Source organism: Sorghum bicolor, chromosome 7 (genome assembly GCF_000003195.3).
Source record: "Sorghum bicolor cultivar BTx623 chromosome 7, Sorghum_bicolor_NCBIv3, whole genome shotgun sequence".
Lineage (NCBI taxonomy): Eukaryota > Viridiplantae > Streptophyta > Magnoliopsida > Poales > Poaceae > Sorghum > Sorghum bicolor.
In genome coordinates, this window is record NC_012876.2 from 26,924,730 (window position 1) to 26,950,956 (window position 26,227).

Consider the following 26,227-nt stretch of genomic DNA (forward strand, 5'->3'; position numbering starts at 1 on the left):
ATAATTAGGGGCAAAGAAAGGACTTGTTGACTCCCATGGTCTATGGCTGGTCTCGAAGGTGCCAAAAATTCAATAATACGTGTGGAATTTGAGTTATCCATAAAGATGGAAAAAATAAAAAGATAAAAGAATAAAAGTATAAAAGTATAATACAAGATAATAGCAAGACTCAAAGTTATCTCAGCAAACCATCTTTCTCCCTGGCAATGGCGCTAGAAATGCTTGTTGAAATTTGTTAATGCCATCAGGAAACGATCCACAAGCGCACGGATATCGGTGAGCACTTCACCCGAGAGGTTATCTAGAGTATCGTATTTATATTTTTACCACTGGGAGAAAGCGTGCATCTGACTAACCAAATCTATTACTACTACCCTTTAGGCTACAAACAATGTGATTCGATGTGAGCGATGTATAGAGAAGACTACAACCGCTCTCTCGTTCAAAACTTGGTAAGAATGATCTACTGTTCTATTGGGGAGGCTTACGGAATCTAGACACCACAAAGGATGTTCAACCCACACCTATAAACCCTATCGATCCTGCTAACAGGATGTGGGCTACAATGGTAGCTTGGAAATGTCACGTTCCTCACTACTACCACGGTCCGACTAGACAGGGGATATCTATGAGTACCCTAGCCCAAACACCACGTTTACGCTAGTAATGATTACTCTGAGATTAAAGTAAACTCATAAATCAAAGAACAATAAGAGCAAAGAACTTACTAGAATTTAGAAGTCGAAATACTGAAGAATCCTAGGAGCAAGCCTCGGGTTAAGGGACTTGATCCCGCAGGTACAAACTCGGAGTAGACGCCGACAGGCCAGGCTTCCTCCGATCTACACCTCCACTCTATCTCTCTCAATCTAGAAGAACTAATTCTACTCTCACATTGGATGCTAAGCCCTATGAGGTTGGAACCCTAGAGGGACCTCTCTCTCTAAATCCTCTCTAGAAAATATGCTAATGAATAATGGGATTGCCCCCTTCTAGGGGCCAGGGGGCCTGGTTATATAGTCCCCTCAAGTGAACGTGGGCTGTCGGATCAAACCGACATTAATCGCACGGTTTTCCTTAATCCTTTAGGTCGGTGGAGCATAATCCGTGAGACGGGACCTGATTGGTCTCTGTAGCAGGGCGGGCGCCCAAGGGGGGAGGGCGGGCGCCCTGCCCCCGGGCCCGCTCGGCCTCCCGTTCGTTCCTGTGGCTTCTGGACACTTCTAGATGATAGAAAATTACGCGGTACGTTAATATCTCTATGTAAACCCGACATGTGGGCCTTTCTTCCATATTTCCTGATAACCCCCTGCAGAAATAGACAAACACCAAAATTTGTGGAATTTTCTCAGATAAAACCCTAAGTCTAGGTGTTGGTTGCATTTGGATCCTTTTCTTTATTTACTTGATGATTATATTTGGTACTTAAGGACCGTCAACAAAGGTGACAGTTTTATTGAGTCCTATGTAGTCCACTCCCAAATCTAGGCCTAGTAGAACCCGGTTACCTGGGGAAGGATTGCTATGTTCTTGAATTCTCTAAAGCAATATTCCTTGTGTTTAGATGGAAGATTGATTTTTGCTATAAATGATAAACAGTAGAATAGAAGCCATGAGACTTAGAAGATACGATGTAAACCTAGGAATTAAAATCTCTAACCCTGTCACTTTATTCTACCCTACTTGATCCTATGAGTCATCTCTAATTGTGGGTTCCCTATCATTACCTTATTATCATTATTATTATCACCATTATCTGCCTTAACCCTGTTTAGATAGAAGTGGCTAGTTAATTTGAATCTAGAGTATGTTTTTGTAATTCTTTTAGCCATATCAATTTTCTCCTCTAGATCCCTTCTAGAAGCTCCCAGTGGTAAAATTATAAATAACGATACGTGGAACTTTCCTAGGTGAAATGCTACAACGCGAGTATTTTATCTATGCGCTTGCGGATAAACTTCGTTTCATATTTTATAAGTGCCATGATTATAAGTATAACCACATTTCTTATGTCATGTTCGGGATGACAACCTAGCGAGTGTGACATAAGAGATGCCAACAAGCATTTCTAGCGCTGTTGCTGGGAGCTTCTATTATGGAATCACGGTTCACACTATCACCGCGCACCGCTGTACATGGTTGTCGTCCCTGATCATTCATCGTCGATGAGTTACCTCCACCAGATGCACTAGTTGCACTCGGATCTGCTTCTTCACCGTGATACTTCTAGACGGTGTAATCCTTAACGAAGCCATGCTGGATCAAGTCAGACTCCACCATGTCATCTTCCTTGAGAAGGTTGTTCTTGCAGCTATTGCATGGACAAATGATGCGCTCTTGATCCAAATGCACATGGTGCTTTTTTGCAGCGGCAGCAAACTTTCTCACATGTCCTAGAAAAGTCAAATTGTTGTTGACCCTTGGTATCTTATACATCCACTCTTCCCTATCCATAATGACCATGACCACCTTGTACACACAAAGGGAGAAAAATAAATAAAGCCATATGAAAACATGTGAGTAGCCCTAGATCTAGTTTTCTCTCTCCTCCATTTGGATCTAGATCTAGATCTAGCTAAAAACCACCTAAATAATGCAAAAGAGAGAAAATGAGAGTTAGAGAGTAAGAAATCCACCTCTTGCGGTGCCCCCCTTCACTAAATCAAAGGGCAAAACGTTCTCCGCTCTAAGACATCAAATATTAGGGTTTTGAGGTCAAAACCCTAATAAATGGAGAAGGAGCAACGGGGAAGAAGAAGGGGGCTGCTGCTGCTTTTATAGGCACAAGCTTAACCATGGTGGACACATTAAAGAAACCACCACGGTTAATCACTTATTAACCGCGGCGGTTGCTGTTAGAGCAATCGCCATGGTTAAAACTTAACCAAGACGATTGCCTTAAAGCAACTACCATGGTTAAATAGATTAACCATGATGGTCACTATAACACAACCGCCACGGTTAATAGGAGATTAACCATGGTGGTGGTGTTATATTGACTGCCATGGTTAACGAATTATCCAAGGCGGTTGTCGGGCCGGTAGCCTATCCTAGATTAACCGAGGCAGGCCACCAGCCCACCCGCCTCTGTGGCCCAAAACAAAATGTCTCCCAAAAGATTTTGTGTAGTAGTGAAATATTTATATGGTTATCAGAAGAATACATCAAATATATAGTTATAGATAAAAATCTTAACCAAGTACTCCTATCTTTGTTTATATTTTATACAGGGTAATTCAGTTTAAGTTGTGATTGATCAACATTCAATTAAAATCAACTCTACCTAGAAGATCAACACAAGTGGTAAAGACAATGGTTGGCAAGACTTTGAAGGAGTTCTCTGCTCCAAACATTGGGAACATCCATGTTGGGCCTATACTCTAGCTGGATAACCTAGAGTTTACACTCTAGCCAAGCCTCATCAACCTAGTCTGAGCTACTACATTTAGTGGAAATGCACAAGAAGATGCTACTGCTCACCTCAAAAATTTTCAAGAGATTGGAAGCACCATCGTCATCAAGAACATTGCCCAAGACATCGTACTTCTTTGGTTATTCCAACTTTCTTTAGAGGGAAAAGTGAAGCAGTGGTTCTATGATCTCAAGGAAGATATCAATACATGGGACAAGTGTGTAGAAGCCTTTCTATCAAAGTTTTTCCCTATAGGAAAAACAAATGTCCTAAGCGGAAAAATCTACACCTTTCAGCAGCAGAAAGAAGAAACCATTGCAAAGGCATGGGAACGTTTCTAGGAATACATCCTGGAATGTCCACACCACAAAATGAAGGACTGGTTGCTCATACAAGGATTCTATCATGGACTTATTCAGAAATCTCATGAGCAATTAGATGCAGCAACTAGAGGATCATTTATGTCACTTACACTTGGAAAAGTTAAAATTATTTTAGAGAAGATAGCCAAGAATCAGAAGATGGAATAAGTTCTAGAAGAAGTTTGTGCATTATCAACAAAGATGAACATGCTGTTGGATTGGCTTGAACAAAGGGATAATTATAAAAGAGATCGTCAAGCTATCCAGGATGCATATGATGCTTGGAATAGATATAGAAAATATCAAGGGATTGAATTCTTAGACAACCAAGAAAATGCAAGCATCATGAACAACACTTCCACATCAACAAAGCAAGGATGGAATCAACTGAAGACATCCACCCATCAAGATAAGTATTTAGGCAGTTACAATTCTTCTAATTTCAAGCAATTACCCTTGAGAGGTTTAATCTTAGAACATGCTAGAATTAATGATAACATTATTAAAAGGCTTGCTTCTAATGATAAAATGTTAGAGGATATTAATGCTAAATTAGATGAGCTTTCTTCTGCTATAAAAGATCAACTCAATCATAATAAACAGATAGAATCTAAGTTGTCACAACTAGCCGCTGCTTTGCCTTTTACCACTAACCCTAATCAGGTACAATCCATAACCCTAATCAGGTACAATCCATAACCACAATAGGTGGTAGATCTACTCACGATCCTCCTTATCTGAAGGGTGTAGCGAGAAGACAGGCAGCACCAGTAACTCCAGCAGTAATAGCAGAGAAGGATGATGAAGCTAAAGAATTAGAGCCACCAATACCAGAAATGACACAAGATTTTCATGAATCCAATATTTTACTATTCCTACATAGAAAGTGGAAGGCTAAAACAGATGAGCAGTTTAGTAAGTTTGTTGAAGTAATTCAAAAATTATATATCAATGCAATGTCCCTCTGTTAGATGCTATTCAAGTACCCACATATGCAAGATATATAAGTGACATCCTCAACAAAAAATGACCATTGCCCACCATAGAAGTAATCAAAATAACAGAAGAGTGTAGTGTGGCCATCCTCAACATGACACTAGAAAAGAAATAATATCCAGGATGCCCCACTATTGAATATTCAATTGGAGATCAATATTTCAACAACGCATTGTGTGACCTCAGAGCAAGGGTCAGTGTGATGCCTAAGGCAGTCTTCGCCAAACTCCAACATACAAAGATCACCCCAATATTAATGTGTCTACAACTAGCCGATCAATCTCTTTGCTATCCAATAGGAATTGTCGAGGATACTCCAGTCAATATTAGAGGATTCTTCATACCAGTAAACTTTGTCATTTTGGAAATCCATCTAGACTCGAAGGTGTCACTCATTCTTGAGGGACCTTTTTTGAGCACTGTGAATGCCCACATTAGCGCCAGCATTGGTGAAGTCAAGTTCAACTTTAATGGACGAGAAGAACGTTTTCCATTCAGATCAAGGCCTAAGTTGACCTAAAGGCGGAGATGATAAGTGAAGAAGGACATGAGAAAACATTAGGGAGATCATCCTTTGGATAGAATGACACCAGTTGACGGTATATAACTCCTAATTTTAACCGTCAACTATACATGAAAATGGATCTTTTAGCAAACACCTAGTAGATATAGGGTTATCACTAATATAATTCCATGAGTTTTGGTGAATGTCTATTTCTGTAGGGTGTCAGCTAAAAATAAACAAAGATGGTTCACATGTTAGGTTTACATAGATAGAATACCATGAACATCTACTTTTTTGTAATCTAGAAGGTTCCAGAAGGCTCCAGACCAAACCAAAGCCCGAACTAGCTCGGGAGCCGGGCGGCCACCCAAGGTGGGAGCCCGCTCACTTCAACCAATCAGGGTGAACCTTGCGGATCTTGCCTCCACCGACTTTGAGGAGTAATCTTGAGCGCACGTTTAAGTCGGTTTGATCCAAGGGCTATGGTTCTTCCTAGGAGGTGGAAAGATTAGTACCACATCGCTAGTTCAAGGTAGAGGAGGGGTCAGATGCCCCCTATAAATAAGACCCTGACCCCTCTAGGGAGTAGCTAATTCTGAAGCCTTAATTCATATTTTCCAGAGAGAATTAGTCAGAGAGGGGTCCCTCGAATGGATCTGTCTCTTTAGGGTTTTAGCTGCAAGAGAGATTGAGAGATAGAAGTGGAGGAAGCTCGGCCTATCGGTGTCTTCTTCCTTGTTTATGTGGGATCATGTCTCCTAACCCGAGGCTTGGTTCTAGAATCATTCGGTGATTCAACTTCTAATACTAGTAAGTTATTGTTCTTATTGTTATTTGGTTTATGGGTTTGCTTTATTCGGTTTGCATTGGGAATAGAATAACTGTTTGTAGCGTAAGCATGGTGTTTGGGCTAGAAACACTCGTAGATACTCCCTATCTGGCCGGATTTGTGGTAGCTTTGGGGGGTAGTGACAATCCTCTCGGGTCTCTATTATCCACGTCCCATTAGGAGGTAAGGTAGGGTATATGGTACTAGGGTTAAGCACTCTTTGAGGTGTCTCTTTTCTCTAGTTACTCCCCTTAGAACAATATCTACACACCATAGGTTAGAAGAAGACTGATGAAGGAGTTCTCTCTATATCGCTCATATCTCACTATCCTGTCTTGCAAGCCCAGGGGTTAAGTATAGATTTAGGTTAGTCCGATGCACTCTTTCTCCTAGTGGTAAAAATATAAATAATGGTACTCTAGAATATCTCCCAGGACAAGTGCTCACCGATATCCATGCGCTTGCGAATTTCTCTATGTGCATAACTAATATCAACAAGCATTTTTGGCACTGTTGCCGGGGAGAAAGATGGTCTGCTGAGATAACTTTAAATCATGCTTAACCATGTATTATACTTTTATCTTTTTCATTTATCTCTTCTTTTCTTTTTCCTTTTCTTTTCTATCCTTATGGATAACCCAAATTCCATGCCTATCTATCAATTTCTTGCACCCGTGAGCACGAGCTTAGAGCCACTAGAGCTTAGAGCTATGAGATATGTGTTGGTATTTCTTAGCATCACCTTAATACTAGGTTGTCATCACTAGTAGCGACACTAGAAACACAAGGGGGATGGTATTGGATAACTGAACTCTTGAAATAATGATATATACTATAGAAGGTAATCCGCAAGCGCACAGATCAAATACCATTGTAGCACTTCACCAGGAGTATTCCAGATATCGTATTTATATTTTAGCTTAGGAAGGAGCTAAGGAGTAGGCCCAGAGATGGATTTGTGAAATATGATTACTAACGATGAAACCAATCACACAGTCACTTGCTAAGGCAGGGGTAAGCCAATAATAATAATGATATGTATGATAAAACAATGATAAACCAGAGATTAGAGATAGACTACTCATCATATGGGTACGAAAACAAGTGATTAGTCAAGAGATTGAACTCCTATGTAGCAACTAAGTTACTAAGTCTTTTCATTTACTCTAGCATATATACAATCATGTATAGCATAATGACTCTAAATTCATGCATAAGGAACATTAGCAAGGAAGATCAAGAATAGAGCAAGACAATCCTTGTAATATAGTTCTATTATCGATATTGATGGGGTGTGGACTATAGAAGACTCAACAGTAAAGTCACAACCATGATCTACCACAAGTCCCAGCCAATAGGATGCATTTGCAGGTAAATGCCATCTAAGCACTACGCTTAAACTTAGTCTATGCACTCATTATCAATCATGACTATATCAAATATATAACTAGAGAAAACTATAAACATAATAAATAGCAAATAATCAATTAGAATAAAGTATTAGAGAAAGATGCAAGATAATACCCGACTCTTGAGACGAACGATCTAGAATCCTGAGTGAAGTGCCCGAACTCTTCTTAAATCTACTTGCTAATCCTATATAGAATGGAGGAATTGGAGTATCTAGTCTAATTCTCTAGCGGAGGAGGCGGCTAGGGCTTCTTCTTCTTCTTCTAATCTTCCCTTCTCTCCTTCTCTCTTTCTCTTGAAACGCTAGGGTCTACACCTCCTTATATGAGGAGGTGGGATGAACCATGACCCTTGGATCAAACCGACTTAATGGACGAAGATCCTTCCTCCTCAAAGGCGGTTAGTGCATAATCCGTGAGACTACTCCTGATTGGTCAAGGGGAGGGGGCGGCTTCCTGCTTGGGCGCCCTGCCTCTGGCTCATCTCGTCTTCCGCTTTTTTCTAGTAGCTTCCTGATCCTTCTAGACCTTTCTTTTGTATACGTGGCATAGATATCTCATTTCTCTATATGTAATCATGACATGTGGGCCTCCAAAGGTCATTTCTAGATAACCTCCTGTAGAAATAGACATTCACCAAAACTCGTGGAAATCTGTCAGATAAAACCCTATACTTCTATTGGTGATTGTTTTGTGCCCTTTTTCCTTCTCCTTGTTGATATAAATGTGGTCCTTATCTACCGTCAATAAGCTCCCCCAAGCTTACCTTTTGCATGTCCTCGAGCAAATAGATAGACTAAAGCTAGATTAGGAGTTGCTACAATGTTTTAATTCCTTCAAAGCACACATGCATTCAACGAAAAATACTCCCTCATACTAAAGTAGACAGTTCTAACTTTCAGACTTGCTCATGTTACCTACAACCATGTGAAAGGTCCTTGTTTGGTTTTGGTAATTGAGTGACAACTTAGGTGGACTAATAGTGTTTATGTAAGATACACAGGAGATTAGACCACAGGTGATGATGTGATGATGGACGAGCTCATTGCACATGAGACATGACATGGAGTCATGTGACCAAGGTGGAGAAGATCAAGATGAGGCTTGGCTCAATGGACCAGTTGCAAGAGTGAAGGGCAAGTCGGAGGCTTTGAAGTGAGGGACCGCGTGTGACGGTGAAACTTCAGCAAAACTTGGAGCCGATGTACCGAGGCAACGGTGAATAGCAAGTGAGGTCAAGATTGATGAACCAATACGGTCATGTGATGATATGAAGTGGATCATATCATTTGGTGAATGGTTGGTGCATGCATTGCATCAACATTGGAGGAGATGAAATCGAAAGCGCAAGGCAAAGGTATAACCTAGGGGCATTTCCATTTCACCGGTCATAGGTGTGTAGAGAAGTTTATGGCCAGATTTAGGATAGATGGCCGTACTATCATGAGAGGCAAACTTGTTTGCATATCGGTCATCTAGTGCCACTTGAGCGATCTAACTTTGCATACGTGTTAGGATCGAGTGGCATGGCAAGTTAAGAGGCTAATTCCTTTGGGAAAATGTTTATGAAAATGCTACACTTACACTTGGTAGTGTACACTTGGTGGTGTTGGCACATTTGCAAAGGAGAAGGTGTTGGAGTTGATTTTGTTCAACTTGGAGAAAAGAGAGAAGTCTTTCGGTGTTCTCCAGATATTAGGATGGCTTTTAGTTTGGAATACTACTTTGATCCATTTTGATTTGGATTGAGTATTCATTTAGATTGGATAGCACTCTAAGTAAGCTTTCCAAAATGTCCAAGATCATCGAATTCGGAGTTCGGAGCTAGAAGTTAGCAACCTAACAAGTTAAACTACATGCACAGGACGCTGCGAGTCCGGTGCGCACAGGACGAGTCCGGTGTGCACAGGACGCTGTGAGTCCAGTGCTGCTGTAAGTTTGCGTTGCTCTCCACGTACGAGTCCTGTGCACACAGGACGCTGTGAGTCCGGTGCTGCTTCAAGTTTGCGTTGCTCTCTTCGTACGAGTCTGGTGCTCCTGCGAGTTTCCGTTGCTCTCTACGTATGCGTCCGGTACGCATAGAACACGTCCGGTGTGAAGCATCAGAGCGTCCGGTGCTACTATTCCAAGCGTGTGCGCGTGTTAGCCGTTGGCAGCAACGGTCGAGTTCAAACGGCTAGTGACACGTGGCTGCTTTTTGAGCACCAGACGCACTGTTCCAGCGTCCGGTGACTCCCTGCATTGAGTCCGGTGCCACGACTTTTGCCCAGTGAAGGGGCAACGGCTAGTTTAGCCCTTGGGGCTATAAATAGAAGTGGTGGCCGGTCTTGGCAAGTGCTGAGCACCCTTGGGACTTAGTGTCCATACTTGGGCAGTGCTAGGAAAGCCTCTAACTCACTTGTGCTTGCAAGAGTGCGAGTCAATAGCGAGTGAGTGATTCTAGTGCGTTGCATTGAGAGATTTCATCGAGTGGCACTAAGTGTTTGTGTTGCAAGCCAGTGGTGCTTGTTACTCTTGGAGGTTGCCACCTCCTAGATGGCCTGGTGGCTTGTGACTCCGTCAAAGCACGCAAGGAGATTGTGCAGTGCTACGGAGAAGAGATTGTAAGGGGTACGGTGTTCACCCCGTGGGGATCGCGAAGAGCAACTCTAGTTGAACGAGACGTGAAGAGCGACAAGTGGTCCGGCCGGGTCAAGTGCTAGAGCTTGTGGTAAGCACTCCACGTGGGAGAGTGTGTCTTGCGGGTCACCACTAGCAAGAGGACCAGCGGCAACCTTGGAGCTTGTCTCAACGGGGACGTAGCTTGGTGGCAACCAAGTGAACCTCGGGAGAACATCATCGTGTCAACATTGTTCTTCTCGTTGGTTTGCAAGTCCCTAACCTAAGCTTGTATTTACATTCATATACTTGTGCTTGAGTAGTTGCTCTTGTAATTAGTTAGCTTGTGTAGCTTGCTTGTCCCCATCTTGCTTGTGTAGGTAGAAGTAGTTTCCCTTGCGTAACTAATATGGTTTGTGTAACCTTGTTAGTCACATTGCATAGTTTGTGTAGCTATGTATCTTGTGCTCTTTAATTTGGCATTGGTTGCCTTGCTATTGAGCGTTGCTAGTGAGCTTAGGAGCTTTGTGCTTTTGTTTACTAGTTGTGTAGGAGCTCCCCCGTCTTGCAAAGTACTAGTGGCATAGGTTTGTGTGACCTTGCTCCTAGAATTGGTTAGGTGAGCTCTTGCTAAGGTAGCACCTTGCTTGCTTGTTTAGGATCTTTTCAAGGAGCTAGAGAACTTAGTTAGAGGGGTGTAGTCTTGCCTAGACCGATAGTTTTAATTCCGCATTTATTTCGGTTAGCCGGTGTAATAAATTTTAGAAAGGACTATTCACCCCCCTCTAGTCCGCCATCTCGACCCTTCAATTGGTATCGGAGCGAGGTCTCTCATTTGTGGTCTTCACCGACCAGAGAGGATGGCGACTTATGGGCTAGATGTTGAGTGTCCACATATTTTTGATGGCACACACTTTGCACAGTGGAGGAATTGGATGACATGCAATTTTAAGTTTATTTCTCCTCAAATGTGGTGGATGGTAGATGTAGGCTTTTCTCATGTGTTAGATGAAGAGAATCTAACTCAAGCACAAGAGAAATGCCTACATCTCGACTACCAAGCTACTAACATCTTCTATTCATCCATGAAAGATAACATATTTGGTGAGATGATGGATATGAAGTCCGCTCATGAGATTTGGAGTTATCTCAATGAGAAATATGGGGTGATGACCAAAGAAGATGATGTGCCAAAGGTGGATGCACATGAGGATGTTGAGCATGACCACAACATGATGGTTGTGGAGGATTGCTCCACCTCATGGTCAAGTGAGGATGAAGATGATGGCTATGAGAGTGATGCTTCTACAAGTTCATCCACTTCATCACATTCCTCCATGTCTCACGGTGACGGCAAGGTATCTATTGGAGGTGTGATTGTTGATTGTGATGATCCAAATTTTGAGCTTGTATGTAGACTCACCAAAGCTTTAAGAAATGAGATGGCTGAAACAAGTAAATTGTAAAATGAAAACTCATTTCTAAAGACCACATGTGAACAACGAAAGCATCTACTTTATGTTACTACTTGTTCACATGAGGAGCTAAAATTGGTTCATGAGGAACTTTGTGTTACTCATGATAACTTGGTAAAAGATCATGCATTTCTCACTAAGAAGATTTCTAATGAAGAAATTAAAACTAGTGAGAGCTCATCACTTGGGTCAAATGATCAATCACATATTGTTACTAACCCTTGTGATGTAGGGAAGAAGCATGTATCCACCTCTTGTGATGATTTATTATCTATGCCATGTTCTTCACATATAGATGCTTGTTCTACTTCTATGTCTTGTGAGACTAACCTTTTGAAGGAGAACAATAAGCTCAATGAACAAGTGAAGAATTTTAGCAACAAGCTAGAGAGGTGCTATAATTCAAAAGTCACCTTTGAGAATATATTGAAGACTCAAAGAATCTATGGTGACAAGTGTAGCCTTGGCTTCAAGGAGAAGATGACAAAGGTCAAAGAAAGCAAGAAAATAGAAAGCTTTCTCATTTCATGTGCTATCGGTGCCATGAAATGGGACATCTTGCTAATGGTTGTCCAAACAAAGAGAAGCTCAAGAAGATGAAAGAAGAAGAGAGGCTCAAGCATGTCAAGTGCTTCAAGTGCCGCACTTGGGGTCATCTTACCTCAATGTGCCCAACCAAGCAATTGGTGAAGCAACAAGAAGAGCCTCAACCTAGGCCACAAGTTGAGCAAGAAAAGAAGCCCCAAGTTCAAGTCAAGATCAACCATCATTGTGATGACTTGATTATGAAGAACAAGAAGACAAGAAGGGGTGGAAGAGAAAGGCATCCAATGAAAATCCAAGATGCCAAGATAATGAGCAAGAATTAAGACAAGAAGAAAGCTTATGCTCACATCAAGTGCTTTGAGTGCAAGGATGATGGACACTTTGCCTCTAGGTGTCCTACCAAGCTTGAGAAGAAGGCTCAAGCAACTCTCAAGAGGCAAGGCAATGAGAAGCAACACATGAGTAAGGAAGAAAAGGCTCAATCAAAGAGAAGTTGCTACTTATGCCGGGAAAGGGGACAATGGCTCATTCATGTCCCCTAGGTAATAATTCTAAGCCCATTTCATTAGATGATAATACTATGCTTAGAAAGGATGGTAATGGTACCTCTATGGTTGCTATTGCAAAACATCCCGCTACTCATATTAAGGCATCGCCTAAGTATGTTGCACCTAACTTGAGAGGAACCAAACTAGTTTGGGTACCATCGAAGAGTGGATGAATGTGTGTAGGTACCACGAGCATTGGAGGCTTGATTCAATTGATCTTATATTATTCATCATATGATTGAGTCAAGAATTGAAGCTTAGTGCTTATCTCATCCCAATGCCATTACAAGATAGTGAAGTCCAAATGTGCTACAACATACAAGTGTCACATTCAAGTTGTGGTGATTTATTAGATTATTTGATGGCTTGCAAATACATGAGTTGAACCTTGTAAATTGGTTGATCATGAGCTAACCAAGGTATATCTTTGTTGATCACATTCATTTGGGTGCATATGAGTTGATTGAATTGAATATATATGCAATGTTGCTTGCTATAAGATGATTGAATGGATAAAATGATTACTAATCAAGTTTGGATTGATTTGAGTTTGATAAGTTCATGAGGTAACTTTTAGTAAGTGGATTGAATTGGTATATGTCTTGTGAAAATATTCAAACAAGTCTTTTTCAAGTTTGATTTAAATTGAAGAAGTATAGCTCAATTTCTTGAAATCTGTCCAACATTGAGAATCTGAGCTAGCTGGGATCAAGTCTGCATTTGAGTGATAAAATCTTATTGGAATGGCTTGAAATTTGGTGTGCATGCTGTATACTTATGATAGAAAGTGAGGTAGAAATTTCATGGAAATTGTATAAATAATACTCTAGTTTTGGAGTGGATCTTGTCAGCAATAGTGCAGCAGTTTTCAGCATGTAGCAGTGGTGGAAGAATTGAAATCTGGTAGCAATCTATAAGTGAAATGAAGCTCAAATTTTTACAGCTGCTAGATAACTTAGTAAAGCACATCTCCACCAAATTTCGTAGTATTTGGATTTGTACAGTGTGAGATATGAGTTATTCTTTGAAAGGTACAGAATCTGCCAGAAAAGTGACAGTTATTTGATTGATTTAGAGTCACTTTGATTGAAAGGTCCTCAAGTTGGAAACATGATTATAAGTATTTGAGGCACCTAAGTTGGTTTTGAATTGATCTTAGTAAGACAAGTGTTGAGTACAAGACTATTTAGCGAAATGTACTTGGTATACACATTTTAGTACTCAAATTGAACATCAAGATCAAACTCAAGATGAAGATGAAGTTTAAGTTCTAGTGACTATTGGAGATCATTTGGTAGAAAGAAAAGGACTTAACAAGTAGATAGAAAAGGACTTAAAGAAGGATTCATGGTTACTCATCATATTAAGTCCATCACTTGAATCAATCAATCAAAGACAATTCAAGTGAGTGTCAAGAATGGTTCTTTGGAGAGAGGTCACATCTCCCTATGCGAGGGGCGTGCCGCCCGAGGAGTGGGTCAACCAAGTGTGGTGCTTGGAAGGCTAACATGGAAGTGGTGATCTAAAGGACATTTGAGATGCTTAGTTGAAGCAATCAAAAGGATTGATCAAGAGAGCAAGCAACACCCAAAAGAGAGCTAGTCATGCTATTTCAATTGGTATTATTAATTCTCTCATGCAAGCAATGATCAAGAAAAGATGAAGCAAGCCAACCACAACAAAAGATAGTGCACTTGATCATAAGTGGTTCTCTATTCATATGGGTGAAGATTTGATCTATCAATTGGTATCTATGATTGGTCTTCACCAAGCTTATAATTGGACTTCACATTGCTATTTGGAGCTAAATTGGAATCTTATTGACTATCCTCTACTCCATGATAGCAAAGGTATCATTGTAATGTGCATGATCATTTCATCCCTTACTAGTATGCGGTTAGTGCATATAGTACATGCTTAATAGGATCATGCATGACAAATGAAAAGTTTTCAATTCATAGCCTACCACTATTGCTTGAATGATTAGTTGATCTAGTGGTATGTATATGAGTTTGTTCATGAGCTAGTGAACCCAAGTACTTGATCTATTTTGGATTGTTAACAAGTGACAAGTACAACATTGGCAAGATAACCCTTAATGTGAGGTGTGAAAAAGCTTGTCATTGGTTCAAACCGGACTTGGAAGCTTAGGCAAATCAACATAGTTCAAGTCAACAATTAGAAGCTCATGATGATAAGAGTACAAGAACAAGACAACAATGAAAATGGATATCTAAACTCAAATGTTTCTTCAAGTGATATCCTACAATTGGTACTCATGATGATGACAGCAAATGTTCAAGATAGCAAACATGTGGTTCCATACTAAAAGACCTTAATTAGTAGAAGAATCCCATATGGTATCGGACAAGATATTTCACGTGATATCACATTTATACATATGGTATCTATCATACAAGAAGGTGGTTCCACAAGTGATCCTCAACTTTAAGTGATCATCAAGCAAAGAAAATTCCCTCACCAACAAGATTGACAAGTGAATGACCCATGCTATGACATAGGGGGAGTGCCCCACCAAATGGTGTCAAGGTCAAAGATCCTATGTGGTATATCAAGAGCAATTAATATAATGTCATTCCAACACATATGGTGATGTCCATCAAAAATGCAAGATTCAAGCCTCAACCATCTATCCCAATGTAATCCTTTGTCACAGTGAGATTCACACTTTTTCAATTGGTATCAAGAGATTTAATTGGTATCACATACCTTTTATGGAAATTGATGACAAAGGGGGAGAAATTGGTACAAAGATATGAAATATGGGAAGTTGGTTTCAACATGGACATGGACCAAGAGGGAGCAACATTGAAGAAAAAGATGGATCAAAATTCTTGAACATGAGAAGCACACAAGTAGGGGAAGCAAGCTCACGAACATTGATTGTTTGCATTTGATTTGTGCATATTCATGTGCTTGCTTACATTGCATAAGTTTCTAAATACAATATGCATGCTTGTGTGGTGTATGCTAGTTATAGAACTTGATTGATGATATGATAACTAGCATGCATAGGTTGGTAGCTAGACTTGTGTTCTTCAAGTAAAGACTAGACCCTTGCTTATAATGTTGATCCCACGGGGTTTCTAGTGTTTTTGTTGTCTAGCTACTCATGGTGCTAAGGATGGTGTACATTGAATGCTTGAAATGATATCAAATTTGGTATCAAGCTACAAAGGTTTATTCTATACACCTTAGCACTTAGTTGGGTTTTATGGTGCTTATCCAAATCTTGACATAGAGCTTAAATGTTGGATAAGTAGCATAAAATCCGAATCAAGTTAGCAATTTACACTTGTGTAAAGTGGTAGCTTGAAAAAGCTTTTTTTCCATATCTTTGTAGAGTTGTCATCAATTACCAAAAAGGGGGAGATTGAAAGGTCCTTGTTTAGTTTTGGTAATTGAGTGACAACTTAGGTGGACTAATAGTGTTTATGTAGGATACACAGGAGATTAGTCCACAGGTTATGATGTGATGATGGACGAGCTCATTGCACATGAGACATGACATGGAGTCATGTGACCAAGGTGGAGAAGATCAAGATGAGGCTTGGCTCGATGGACCGGTTGCAAGAGTGAAGGGCAAGTCGGAGGCTTTGAAGCTAGGGACCGTGTGTGACGGTGAAGCTTGAGCAAAACTTGGCGCCGATGGACCGAGGCAACGGTGAAGAGCAAGTGAGGTCAAGATCGATGATCCAATACGATCACGTGATGATATGAAGTGGATCATATCATTTGGTGACTGGTTGGTGCATGTGTTGCATCAACATTGGAGGAGATGAAATGGAAAGCGCAAGGCAAAGGTATAACCTAGGGGCATTTCCATTTCACCGGTCATAGGTGTGTAGAGAAGTTTATGACCGGATTTAGGATAGATGGCCGTACTATCAAGAGGGGCAAACTTGTTTGCATATCGGTCATCTAGTGCCACTTGAGCGATCTAACTTTGCATACGTGTTAGGATCGAGTGGCGTGGCAAGTTGAGAGGCTAACTCCTTTGGGAAAATGCTAACACACTTGCACTTGGTGGTGTACAGTTTGTGGTATTGGCACATTTGCAAAGGAGAAGGTGTTGGAGTTGATTTTGTTCAACTTGGAGAAGAGTGAGAAGTCTTTCGGTGTTCTCCAGACATTAGGATGGCTTTTAGTTTGGAATACTGCTTTGATCCATTTTGATTTGGATTGAGTATTCATTTAGATTGGATAGCACTCTAAGTAAGCTTTCCAAAATGTCCAAGATCATCGAATTCAGAGTTCGGAGCTAAAAGTTAGCAACCTAACAAGTTAAACTGCATGCACAGGACGCTGTGAGTCCAATGCTGCTACAAGTTTGCGTTGCTCTCTGTGTACGAGTTCGTTGCGCACAGGATGAGTCCGGTGTGCACAGGACGCTGTGAGCCCGGTGCTGCTTTAAGTTTGCGTTGCTCTCTGCGTATGAGTCCGGTGCGCACAGGACGAGTCCGGTGTGCACAAGATGCTATGAGTCCAGTGCTCCTACAAGTTTGCGTTGCTCTATGCGTATGCGTTCGGTGCGCATAGGACGCGTCCGGTGTGAAGCAGCAGAGCGTCCGGTGCTACTGTTCCAGGCGCGCGTGCGTGTTAGCCGTTGGCAGCAACGGTCGAGTTCAAATGGCTAGTGACATGTGGCTATTTTTGGAGCACCACACGCACTATTCCAGCGTCCGGTGGCTCCCTGCAGTGAGTCCGGTGCCCACGACTTTTGCCCAGTGAAGGGGCAACAGCTAGTTTAGCCCTTGGGGCTATAAATAGAAGTGGTGGCCAGCCTTGGCAAGTGTTGAGCACCCTTGGGACTTAGTGTCCATGCTTGGGGAGTGCTAGGAATGCCTCTAACTCAATTGTGATTGCAAGAGTGTGAATCAATAGCGAGTGAGTGATTCTAGTGCGTTGCATTGAGAGATTGCATCGAGTGGCACTAGGTGTTTGTGTTGCAAGCCGGTGGTGCTTCTTACTCTTGGAGGTTGCCACCTCCTAGACGGCTTGGTGGCTTGTGACTCCGTCGAAGGACGCAAGGAGATTGTGCGGTGCTCCGAAGAAGAGATTGTGAGGGGTACGGTGCTCACCCCGTGGGGATCGCGAAGAGCAACTCTAGTTGAGCGAGACGTGAAGAGCGACAAGTGGTCCGGCCGGGTCAAGTGCTAGAGCTTGTGGTAAGCACTCCACGTGGGAGAGTGTGACTTGCGGGTCACCACTAGCAAGAGGACCGGCGGCAACCTTGGAGCTTGTCTCAACAGGGACATAGCTTGGTGGCAATCAAGTGAACCTCGGGAGAAAATCATCATGTCAACATTGTTCTTCCTGTTGGTTTGCAAGTCCCTAACCCAAGCTTGTATTTACATTCATATACTTGTGCTTGAGTAGTTGCTCTTGTAATTAGTTAGCTTGTGTAGCTTGCTAGTTTCCTTTTTGCTTGTGTAGCTAGAAGTAGTTTCCCTTGCGTAACTAATTTGGTTTGTGTAACCTTGTTAGTCACATTACTTAGTTTGTGTAGCTAAGTATCTTGCGCTCTTTAATTTGGCACTGGTTGCCTTGCTATTGAGCATTGCTAGTGAGCTTAGGAGCTTTGTGCTTTTGCTTACTAGTTGTGTAGGAGCTCCCCCGTCTTGCAAAGTACTAGTGGCATAGTTTTGTGTGACCTTGCTCCTAGAATTGGTTAGGTGAGCTTTTGCTAAGGTAGCAACTTGCTTGCTTGTTTAGGATCTTTTCAAGGTGCTAGAGAACTTAGATAGAGGGGTGTAGTCTTGGCTAGACTGATAGTTTTAATTCTGCATTTGTTTCGGTTAGCTGGCGTAATAAATTTTAAAAAGGACTATTCACCCCCACCTCTAGTCCGCCATCTCGACCCTTCACCATGGGGCTTTTTATTTTCTCTTAGGTCTTGAGCAATTGAAAGGTAGAACAATCTAGCAAGCACTATGTCTCAAGCTCTTCATTTCACCTCTATCTTGGAGTTTTTATGAGTGTTTTCAAAATAAACTCAGAGTTCCTTTAGTGACCTCTCAATTCTCTAAAATATGTGGCATTTGTGGATGCTTACTTGAGGCAATGAATGTGTTATGCCTACACTCTTCCTCACACCCTACAACTAATAGGCTTATGTGGAGTTCATAGATGGGGAAGTAGCTCATACATACTTGCAATGCTTATGTTGCTAAGTCAAACAATGGATCTAGAGGAGCTCATCAATCAAATCAAGATATGCATGTTTATGGATATTTTTGTGGTTTTATATGGTGGATGATATGGTGGTAGAAAGAAAAGGGTGGAATCCTAATTCTGCAATGCTCTTTTGAATATAATATTTCTTCTTGTTGGATGAAAGATGGAGGGGATCTAGGTTGCATTTCTCTTATTTCTCTCTTTCTCTTTTCTTTTTTTTCATATCTCTTTTTTAGAGAGCAACCTAAAACCTTCCTTGCAATATGATTTATAAGAGGAATCACAATAGGAATTTCGAGCATTTTTATTTTGAGGCTAGCAAGGTGGAAAACATGGATATTTTTGGTGTTTACTCTCAATGTAAGAGTAGAACATTTTTGGGTATTCTGAATGGGATATAAGTGGATGCGTACTTCCAGTGTAGAAGTAGCATGGTGGATGTGGTGTGTACGTGATCTTGATTTAAAAAGCATGATAAGCTCCTAAGGGTCAAACAAAGCTCGAGAAACTCAAAGCAATTACAAGCAGCGATAAATGTGTGGAGGTTTCCTATTCTAAAATGTATGGCTGTGGTAGGAATTTTACTCTCTGTCACACAAGGAACTCATCATGTGTTTTTGTATTTTTAAAATTTAAATCTCCAGAAATCAGTGTCACTAGGAACTAGATAAATAGCAGCTCAAACCAAATCATATCATACCCGTCAATTACCTAGACTTAGATCAAGTGTATGCTCCCACAGGTTTCAGGTGTAAAGTAAATTATCATGTCAAAACTATCATGTCTAGTATTGGGGAGAACTCTAAGTTGAAAAACTAGGTACTTGAAAGGAACTAGAATAGAGCAACTATTCATCATCTCCATGGTGATCATATCAAGAGTCGATTTATTCAAATTAAATACTAGCAAACTCAAAGATTTAAAGCAAAGTTTTGTACGCATTCTTTTTATGTGGTTTTCTTCTTTTTCATATTTGTTTAAATACATAGCAACTAAAATAAACACACAAAATGATTTAAATTGCAAAAAATTAAAACATACCTAGATAACTAGGGGCAGCCTCCCCCAAGGTGGCTGATGACGTGGTTCACTAAATGTTCCAATGGGCCAACAACGCCGCAAGGTTATCGTTCTCATGTTGTTGTTCTTGCTGAATCTGGGCCAACATCTCGCCATGGTTCTGCAACATCCCTTGCTGAAATTCTTGTTGTTCTTGGATGGTATGGAGGGTGTTGTCGGTGCGCCGACGGAATGTCAACTCCTCATTGTGGTGCTGCTGAGTGTAGTGGAACCCCACATCGGATGCTCGTCCGTACTATAAGTCCTGTGAATGTCCTGCAGATGATGATGGTCCATAAGGGTCATATGAATACATAGGCTGGTGGTATGGGTGCTCCTGCCACTGCTCCTCTCCTTCAGGCATGGTGGTTTGTTGTTCCCACGGGTTCCTCAACATGCGATAGTTGTGTGCACCCCAGCTGTCATAGCTAGCATGTGCCGGCTCTTCTAGTTCAGGGTCAGCTTTAGCCCATCCTAGTGCGGACTGATGTGGTACCCTCACAGATGCAGATCGCTGTGGTTGCAATTGGCTCGTTGGTGTAGCCTGAAAATCAATCAAAAGCGAACTGACAGAGTAGAGGGCAAGTCCCAGGTTAGGTAACCGGATCCTGCTATTAGTGTAAAGCATGTATAGCACGATATGTTCCCTTTTTAGCAAATGCGCATGAGAGAAGTGTTCAAAACCAATATAAGTTCTATGGTTCTGAATGTACTCAAAGTCTGCACCTTCTATCAAATTTAATCTAGTAGCAATACGAGTGGTCAAAGATGTACAAGTAATTTCTCCTATCAAACTCGGTATGCTCAACCAATGCTCAACCATGAGACGCACCGGAGAGACTTGTCTCTTCTTGACAACCGCATATATCAACAGTAAATCTCCGACTCTAACTCTGCGGATGTCATCTCTAGAGATGAAAACAATGCCTATCCATTTGTGTAAAAATCTAAGTGTAGGGTGCTCGATCTGACTAACTCTTGGTTGATAGAAATTTGTGTCTCTAGAAAACTCTTGCCAAAACTGATGTCGGTTAATGTCTTCTAGTGCAGCATCTAAGTCTATGGCAGCAGTGGGTGGAAAACCTAGGAGGTTGCTAAGCTGTCTCCAAGTGAGTGTAAAAGATTGTTTGAAGAGCCTAAAAAAGGCAACACCTAGCTCAGTCATTTGCAGGGTGCAAAGAAATTCTATCGTAAGTAGCTTTGACCCATTCTCAGTAATATCCCAGAAATTTCCCCATCCCACTAAGTTGAAAATCATATCGAGCTCTCTATCCATACTGGCCTCTTCTAAAAGTTGAAAATCTAATGCTTGAGTATGGCCGAATGGTTTACCTTTCAATTTCTTATAGATGTTCTTTTCACGCTAATTTCTTAGTCCTAGCTCGGTTGGCTTGGTGAGGACTCGTTGTCGAGGCGTCGAAGGAGATGCAGGGTCTTGTGATAGCGGCGGGTCGTCGATGCTCATCTCGGACGTGGCTCTTGAAGAACTCCACGTTGTCCTTCCTGATCCTAGGTTTGAGATCGCACCGCTGGCGGCCTTCACCCACTTGCTCATCCTAACAACAACTTGCAACAAACAAAACTTGTGGAGAGGATTAAAGGTTGGTTAGTGGGTGGTTGACCGAGGATTCTTTATTGTTTCTAATTGGCCAGCATCTCTACTAATCAAGCTCTACATCTCTCTGAAATTTCAGCACTTCTTCTCACTCACAACTTCCTCCCTGTCACTCAAGAGCAAGGCTACTACTTCCTTCTTTCTTTCTCACTTCTCCTCTCTCTACTAGAGCTCACACTTCTCGGAATCAGAAACTTGAGGAACTGGTGGTTTTCTGGAATGCTTGTGTGATGAAATGAAGAGAGGGAGGTGGTGGTTTTATAGAGGAGCCAGCAAGGGGGCGGACGCCCTGGCCGACCACCCCTAGTGGCCAACTTTCTCCTTCTTTTTCTCCACTCACTCTTGTCTAAAGCTAAAGCAAAATTTGTGTTGGTTGAGTGCGTTTGGATGGTGGAAAAGGAGTGGTAGTGGAGACATGATGTGATGGATGTGAGTGTGACTCTATGACACATGGGTCCCAAGAGGTGGGTCCCATCTTTTTGTATTTTAAATATATAAATAAATACTATAACTGAAAATTAAGGAAATAAATTGAACCACTAGAAATGCATGAGTAAATATTTTTGGGCCACCATGGTAGATAGTCAATACGGGTTTTTACAATAAAAACTTTTCTACGTGGGGCTTTACTTTTCATATTTTATTATTTTTATTTTATTTTATGAGCAAGCATGAAATATGATTAAGATATATATGATGAAGGAAATAAGTATATACAGTAAAGATGGATAAATACCGATTTACCTCCTGACGAGGGTTCAAATATTTTTAGTCCTCCGAATGAGACCTCTAATATAATTTATTCTTCAATGCTCTCCAGCTCCGATGACGGCTCTGATGATTCTACATTCTTCTTTTGGAATGCCATCTTTGCAGAGAGCTCTGCTTTTGATTTGAAGGTGAAGCGTTCTTCTTTTCCATTTATGGTGAACTTGATTTCTCCAATCCCGACATCAATGTGTGTGTTGGCAGTGCTCAAAAAGGGTCTTCCAAGAATGATCGACACTTTTGAGTCTGGCTGCATATCTAGTACCACATAGTCTACAAGCACAAAGAATTCTCTTATCTTGACTGAGATGTTCTTAGCAATTCCCAAAGGATATCGATCTGATTGATCTGCCAGTTGAAGGCACATTGATGTTGGTTCGAGTGTTGAATACTTGAGCATGTAGAACACGGCAGCGGGCATCACACTGACACTTGCTCCGAGATCACATCGTGCATTATTGAAGTGTTGGTCTCCAATTGAGCAATCAATAGTGGGGCATCTAGGATCTTGTTTCTTCTCTGGTGACTTGTTTAGGATGGCCGCACTACACTCTTTTGTCAGCTTGGTGACCTCCATGGTGGGCAATGGTCTCTTCTTGTTAAGGATATCTGAAATTTACTTGTTATATGTAGGGACCTGAATGGAATCCAGTAGAGGTATTTTGACATATAACTTTGGAATAACCTCTACAAACTTAACAAACTGCTCATCCGATTGTGGTCTTCTATTTCTACAGGGAAATGGTAAATAAGTGGTGTCTTGAAAAACATGTATCATCTCCCGGTCTTGTGGAATCTTCATTTGTGGAATCTCTACTCTGGCTTCATTATTATTTTCATCTTGTGCCACTGCTGGTACTCCTGGTGCCCTTCTTGCTCCTTTTGGACATGGGGGATCTCTAGTAGACTTCCCTCCTCTTGTATTAATACCTTTGACCTACTCAATGTTAGTGGCAACAGGCAATGCAGCAGCTAACTGTGACATTTTTGCTTCCATCCTCTTATTGAATTCCAACTGATCTTCCATAGCACAAGAGAAATATTTCATCTTCAAATTTATATCTTCCAAAACTTTATCATTTGCATTGAGCTTCTCCATAAGTGTATTATTGATCTTATCCCTCAAGGTAGGTTGCTTAGTACCCTTACTAGAACTCATACCTTGGGTGTTATTCCACTGTCTCCATGTTGGTTGATGTGGAACCTTCCTTATTGTAGAGCTTTCATAGCTCTTCCAATCGCTCTTTGGTCATCCTTGAATTTGGCTCGTTGATGAAGTCAAACCAATAAATCTTCCATCTTGGTAGACAATGCTTTTACTTATTCGAGTATCTCTTCACTTTGGTGACAATATTGAATATTTCCTTGGGATCAGCCTTGATTTTCTGCATTCTTACCCAATAGTATCTCAGCTTTCCGAAGAGTAAGTGACAAAAATGATCCTCCAGCGATCGCTTCTAGGTGCTCATGAGCCTTCGAAGTTAATCCATGATAAAAAGCCTTGCATGAGTAACCATTCTTCCATTCCATGATGAGGACAATATAAGATGTATCCTTGTAAACGCTCCCATGCTTCTGAAATGGTTTTTGCTTTCTGCTACTGGAAACTGGTAATCTTTCCTCTTAAGGCATTGGTTTTGCCTATAGGAAAGAACTTTGATAGAAAGGCCTTCGAACACTTTGCCCATGTGTTGATGTCTTCTTGATTGGCATAGAACCACTGCTTCGCTCTTGCCATAAGTGAGAATGGAAAGAGGCGAAGTAGAATGATGTCTTGAGCAATGTCCTTGACGGTGATTGTGCTCCCAATCTCTAGGAAATCCTGTAGATGTGCACTTGCATCTTCATGAACCTTTCCACTTAATTGAGAAGTTTGCACCATGTGGCTGAGGCTAGGCTTGAGCTCAAACTCAAGATTCTCAGTTTCAAGTGTTGGACCAGTGCGGATATTCTCGATGCATGGAGCGGAGAATTCGCATAGAGTCTTGTTAGCCATGGCTTCAGGAACTGGTGACGAACCTCTTCTTCATTGATTTGAATTGATGAAGAGTTGAATAAATCACGAAATCAATCCTGCAAATACCCTGTATAAAATATAGACAAAAGACAAAACAAGGGTAAGCCTGCCAAAACAGAGGTGCCTTGTTATGATTTTCTCAATTAGTATCTATTTGATAATTTTTCTCTGGATAGCCTATGCTCCTCCCTAGCAACGATGCTAGAAATGCTTAGTGGCATTTATTAACACAATCACCAAAGATAGACCAAAAGCCTAATCCCCAACATCGGCGCTAGAAATGCTTGTTGGTATTTCTTAGCATCACCTTAATACTAGGTTGTCATCCCTAGTAGTGACTCTAGAAACACAAGGGGGATGGTATTGGATAACTGAACTCTTGGAATAATGATATGTACTATAGAAGGTAATCCTCAAGCACACAGATCAAATAACATTGTAGCACTTCATCGGGAGTATTCTATATATCGTATTTATATTTTAGCTGAGGAAGGAGCTAAGGAGTAGGCTCAGAGATGGATTTGTCAAATATGATTACTAATGAGGAAACCAATCACACAGTCACTTGCAAGGTAGGGGTAAGCCAATAATAATAATGATATGTATGATAAAACCATGATAAACCAGAGATTAGAGATAGATTACTCATCATATAGGTAGGCAAACAAGTGATTAGTCAAGAGATTGAACTCCTATGTAGCAACTAAGTTACTAAATCTTTTCATTTACTCTAGCATATATACAATCATGTATAGCATAATGTCTCTGAATTCATGCATAAGGAACTGTTGACACCGTTTTTGGGCACAAGTTAGGATGGTCGGTGAAGCTTGAGTCGGCAGTCAAGGAGGTGATGTGTCTGGCCGATAAGGAGATTGCCGATAGCCAATGATGCCGATGACAGGACAACACGAGGAAGATGTTGCTAAGTCTGGCGGTAGTTTCTGATCATTGCCGATTGCTAATACTGATGATTGCCGATGCTGATGAGGAAATGTTTGGGAGTTGTTAAGAGAGATACAGGGTGTGTGCCGATGACGATGAAGGAAGGCGTGGGGGTCGCTAGGAAGACAACAGTGACATGCCGATCACCATGATAGATAGATAGTTATTTTCCATATGTGTTAGAGTTTGCTTTATGTACGACTCCTGTTATGTTTAGAGTTAAATCATAGTCATATATGGTTGTAACTCTTTAGGGCAGAGTATAAATATGGGCCTAGCAGCAATGTAAAAAACACAATCAATCAATATCATACACAAGTTTTACATCTACTGTTATATCTACTTTTTTCGACGACTTCATCAACTTGCATGTTTTCTTTTCTTTACGAGTTCTTAAGGATTCATCGAGCAATACTCGGCAAATTCTAAAGTTCCACGTGAGTACCTCTTGGCCGTGGCATCCGAGCGCATCGCTGTTGTTGGGACTAAAGTATTCAAGTTATCACCTTTGTCGATTACTAGGTCAAATCAGCTAGCATGCCTCAATGTTTGAATTGGGTATTAGCCCTTTGTGTTTGCAAATCTGTTTTTTGCATCAACAAATCTTTTGACACACCCGGTGGGACCAATCTATCAACAAAATCAACATGGCTACTGCTGATCTCAATACGAAGAACATCATTGCTGTGACAGAAGCCGATCTCAGGGACGAGCAGAAGCAGGCTATGGAGAGGGCTATGGAGGAGTACAAGCAGCTCTGCTTAAAATCCTTCAGCGTCAACAGGAGTGGGGAAGTTATCTAGAAGCAAGAACTGCTGGTGCCTCGGCAAGTTACTTTTGATCCCAATCCTGGTAAATTGCAAGACATGGTTGATAATGCTTTTAATTGTGCCTTGATTAATCACTCCACCACTAGAACTTTAAAGAAGGACAGACACCACCACT

The 26,227-nt window shown here is 41.2% G+C and overlaps 1 protein-coding gene across 1 annotated transcript; it reads right to left on the reverse strand.

The window, feature by feature from the left end:
* On the reverse strand, positions 1,933 to 21,763 carry LOC110436921. Its single transcript, XM_021464633.1, has 2 exons — positions 19,920 to 21,763; positions 1,933 to 2,469 (listed from the first exon to the last, which is right to left on the reverse strand). Exon 1 carries the CDS (start codon positions 21,211 to 21,213, stop codon positions 20,194 to 20,196), a length of 1,020 nt encoding a protein of 339 aa, XP_021320308.1. The 5' UTR covers positions 21,214 to 21,763; the 3' UTR covers positions 1,933 to 2,469; positions 19,920 to 20,193.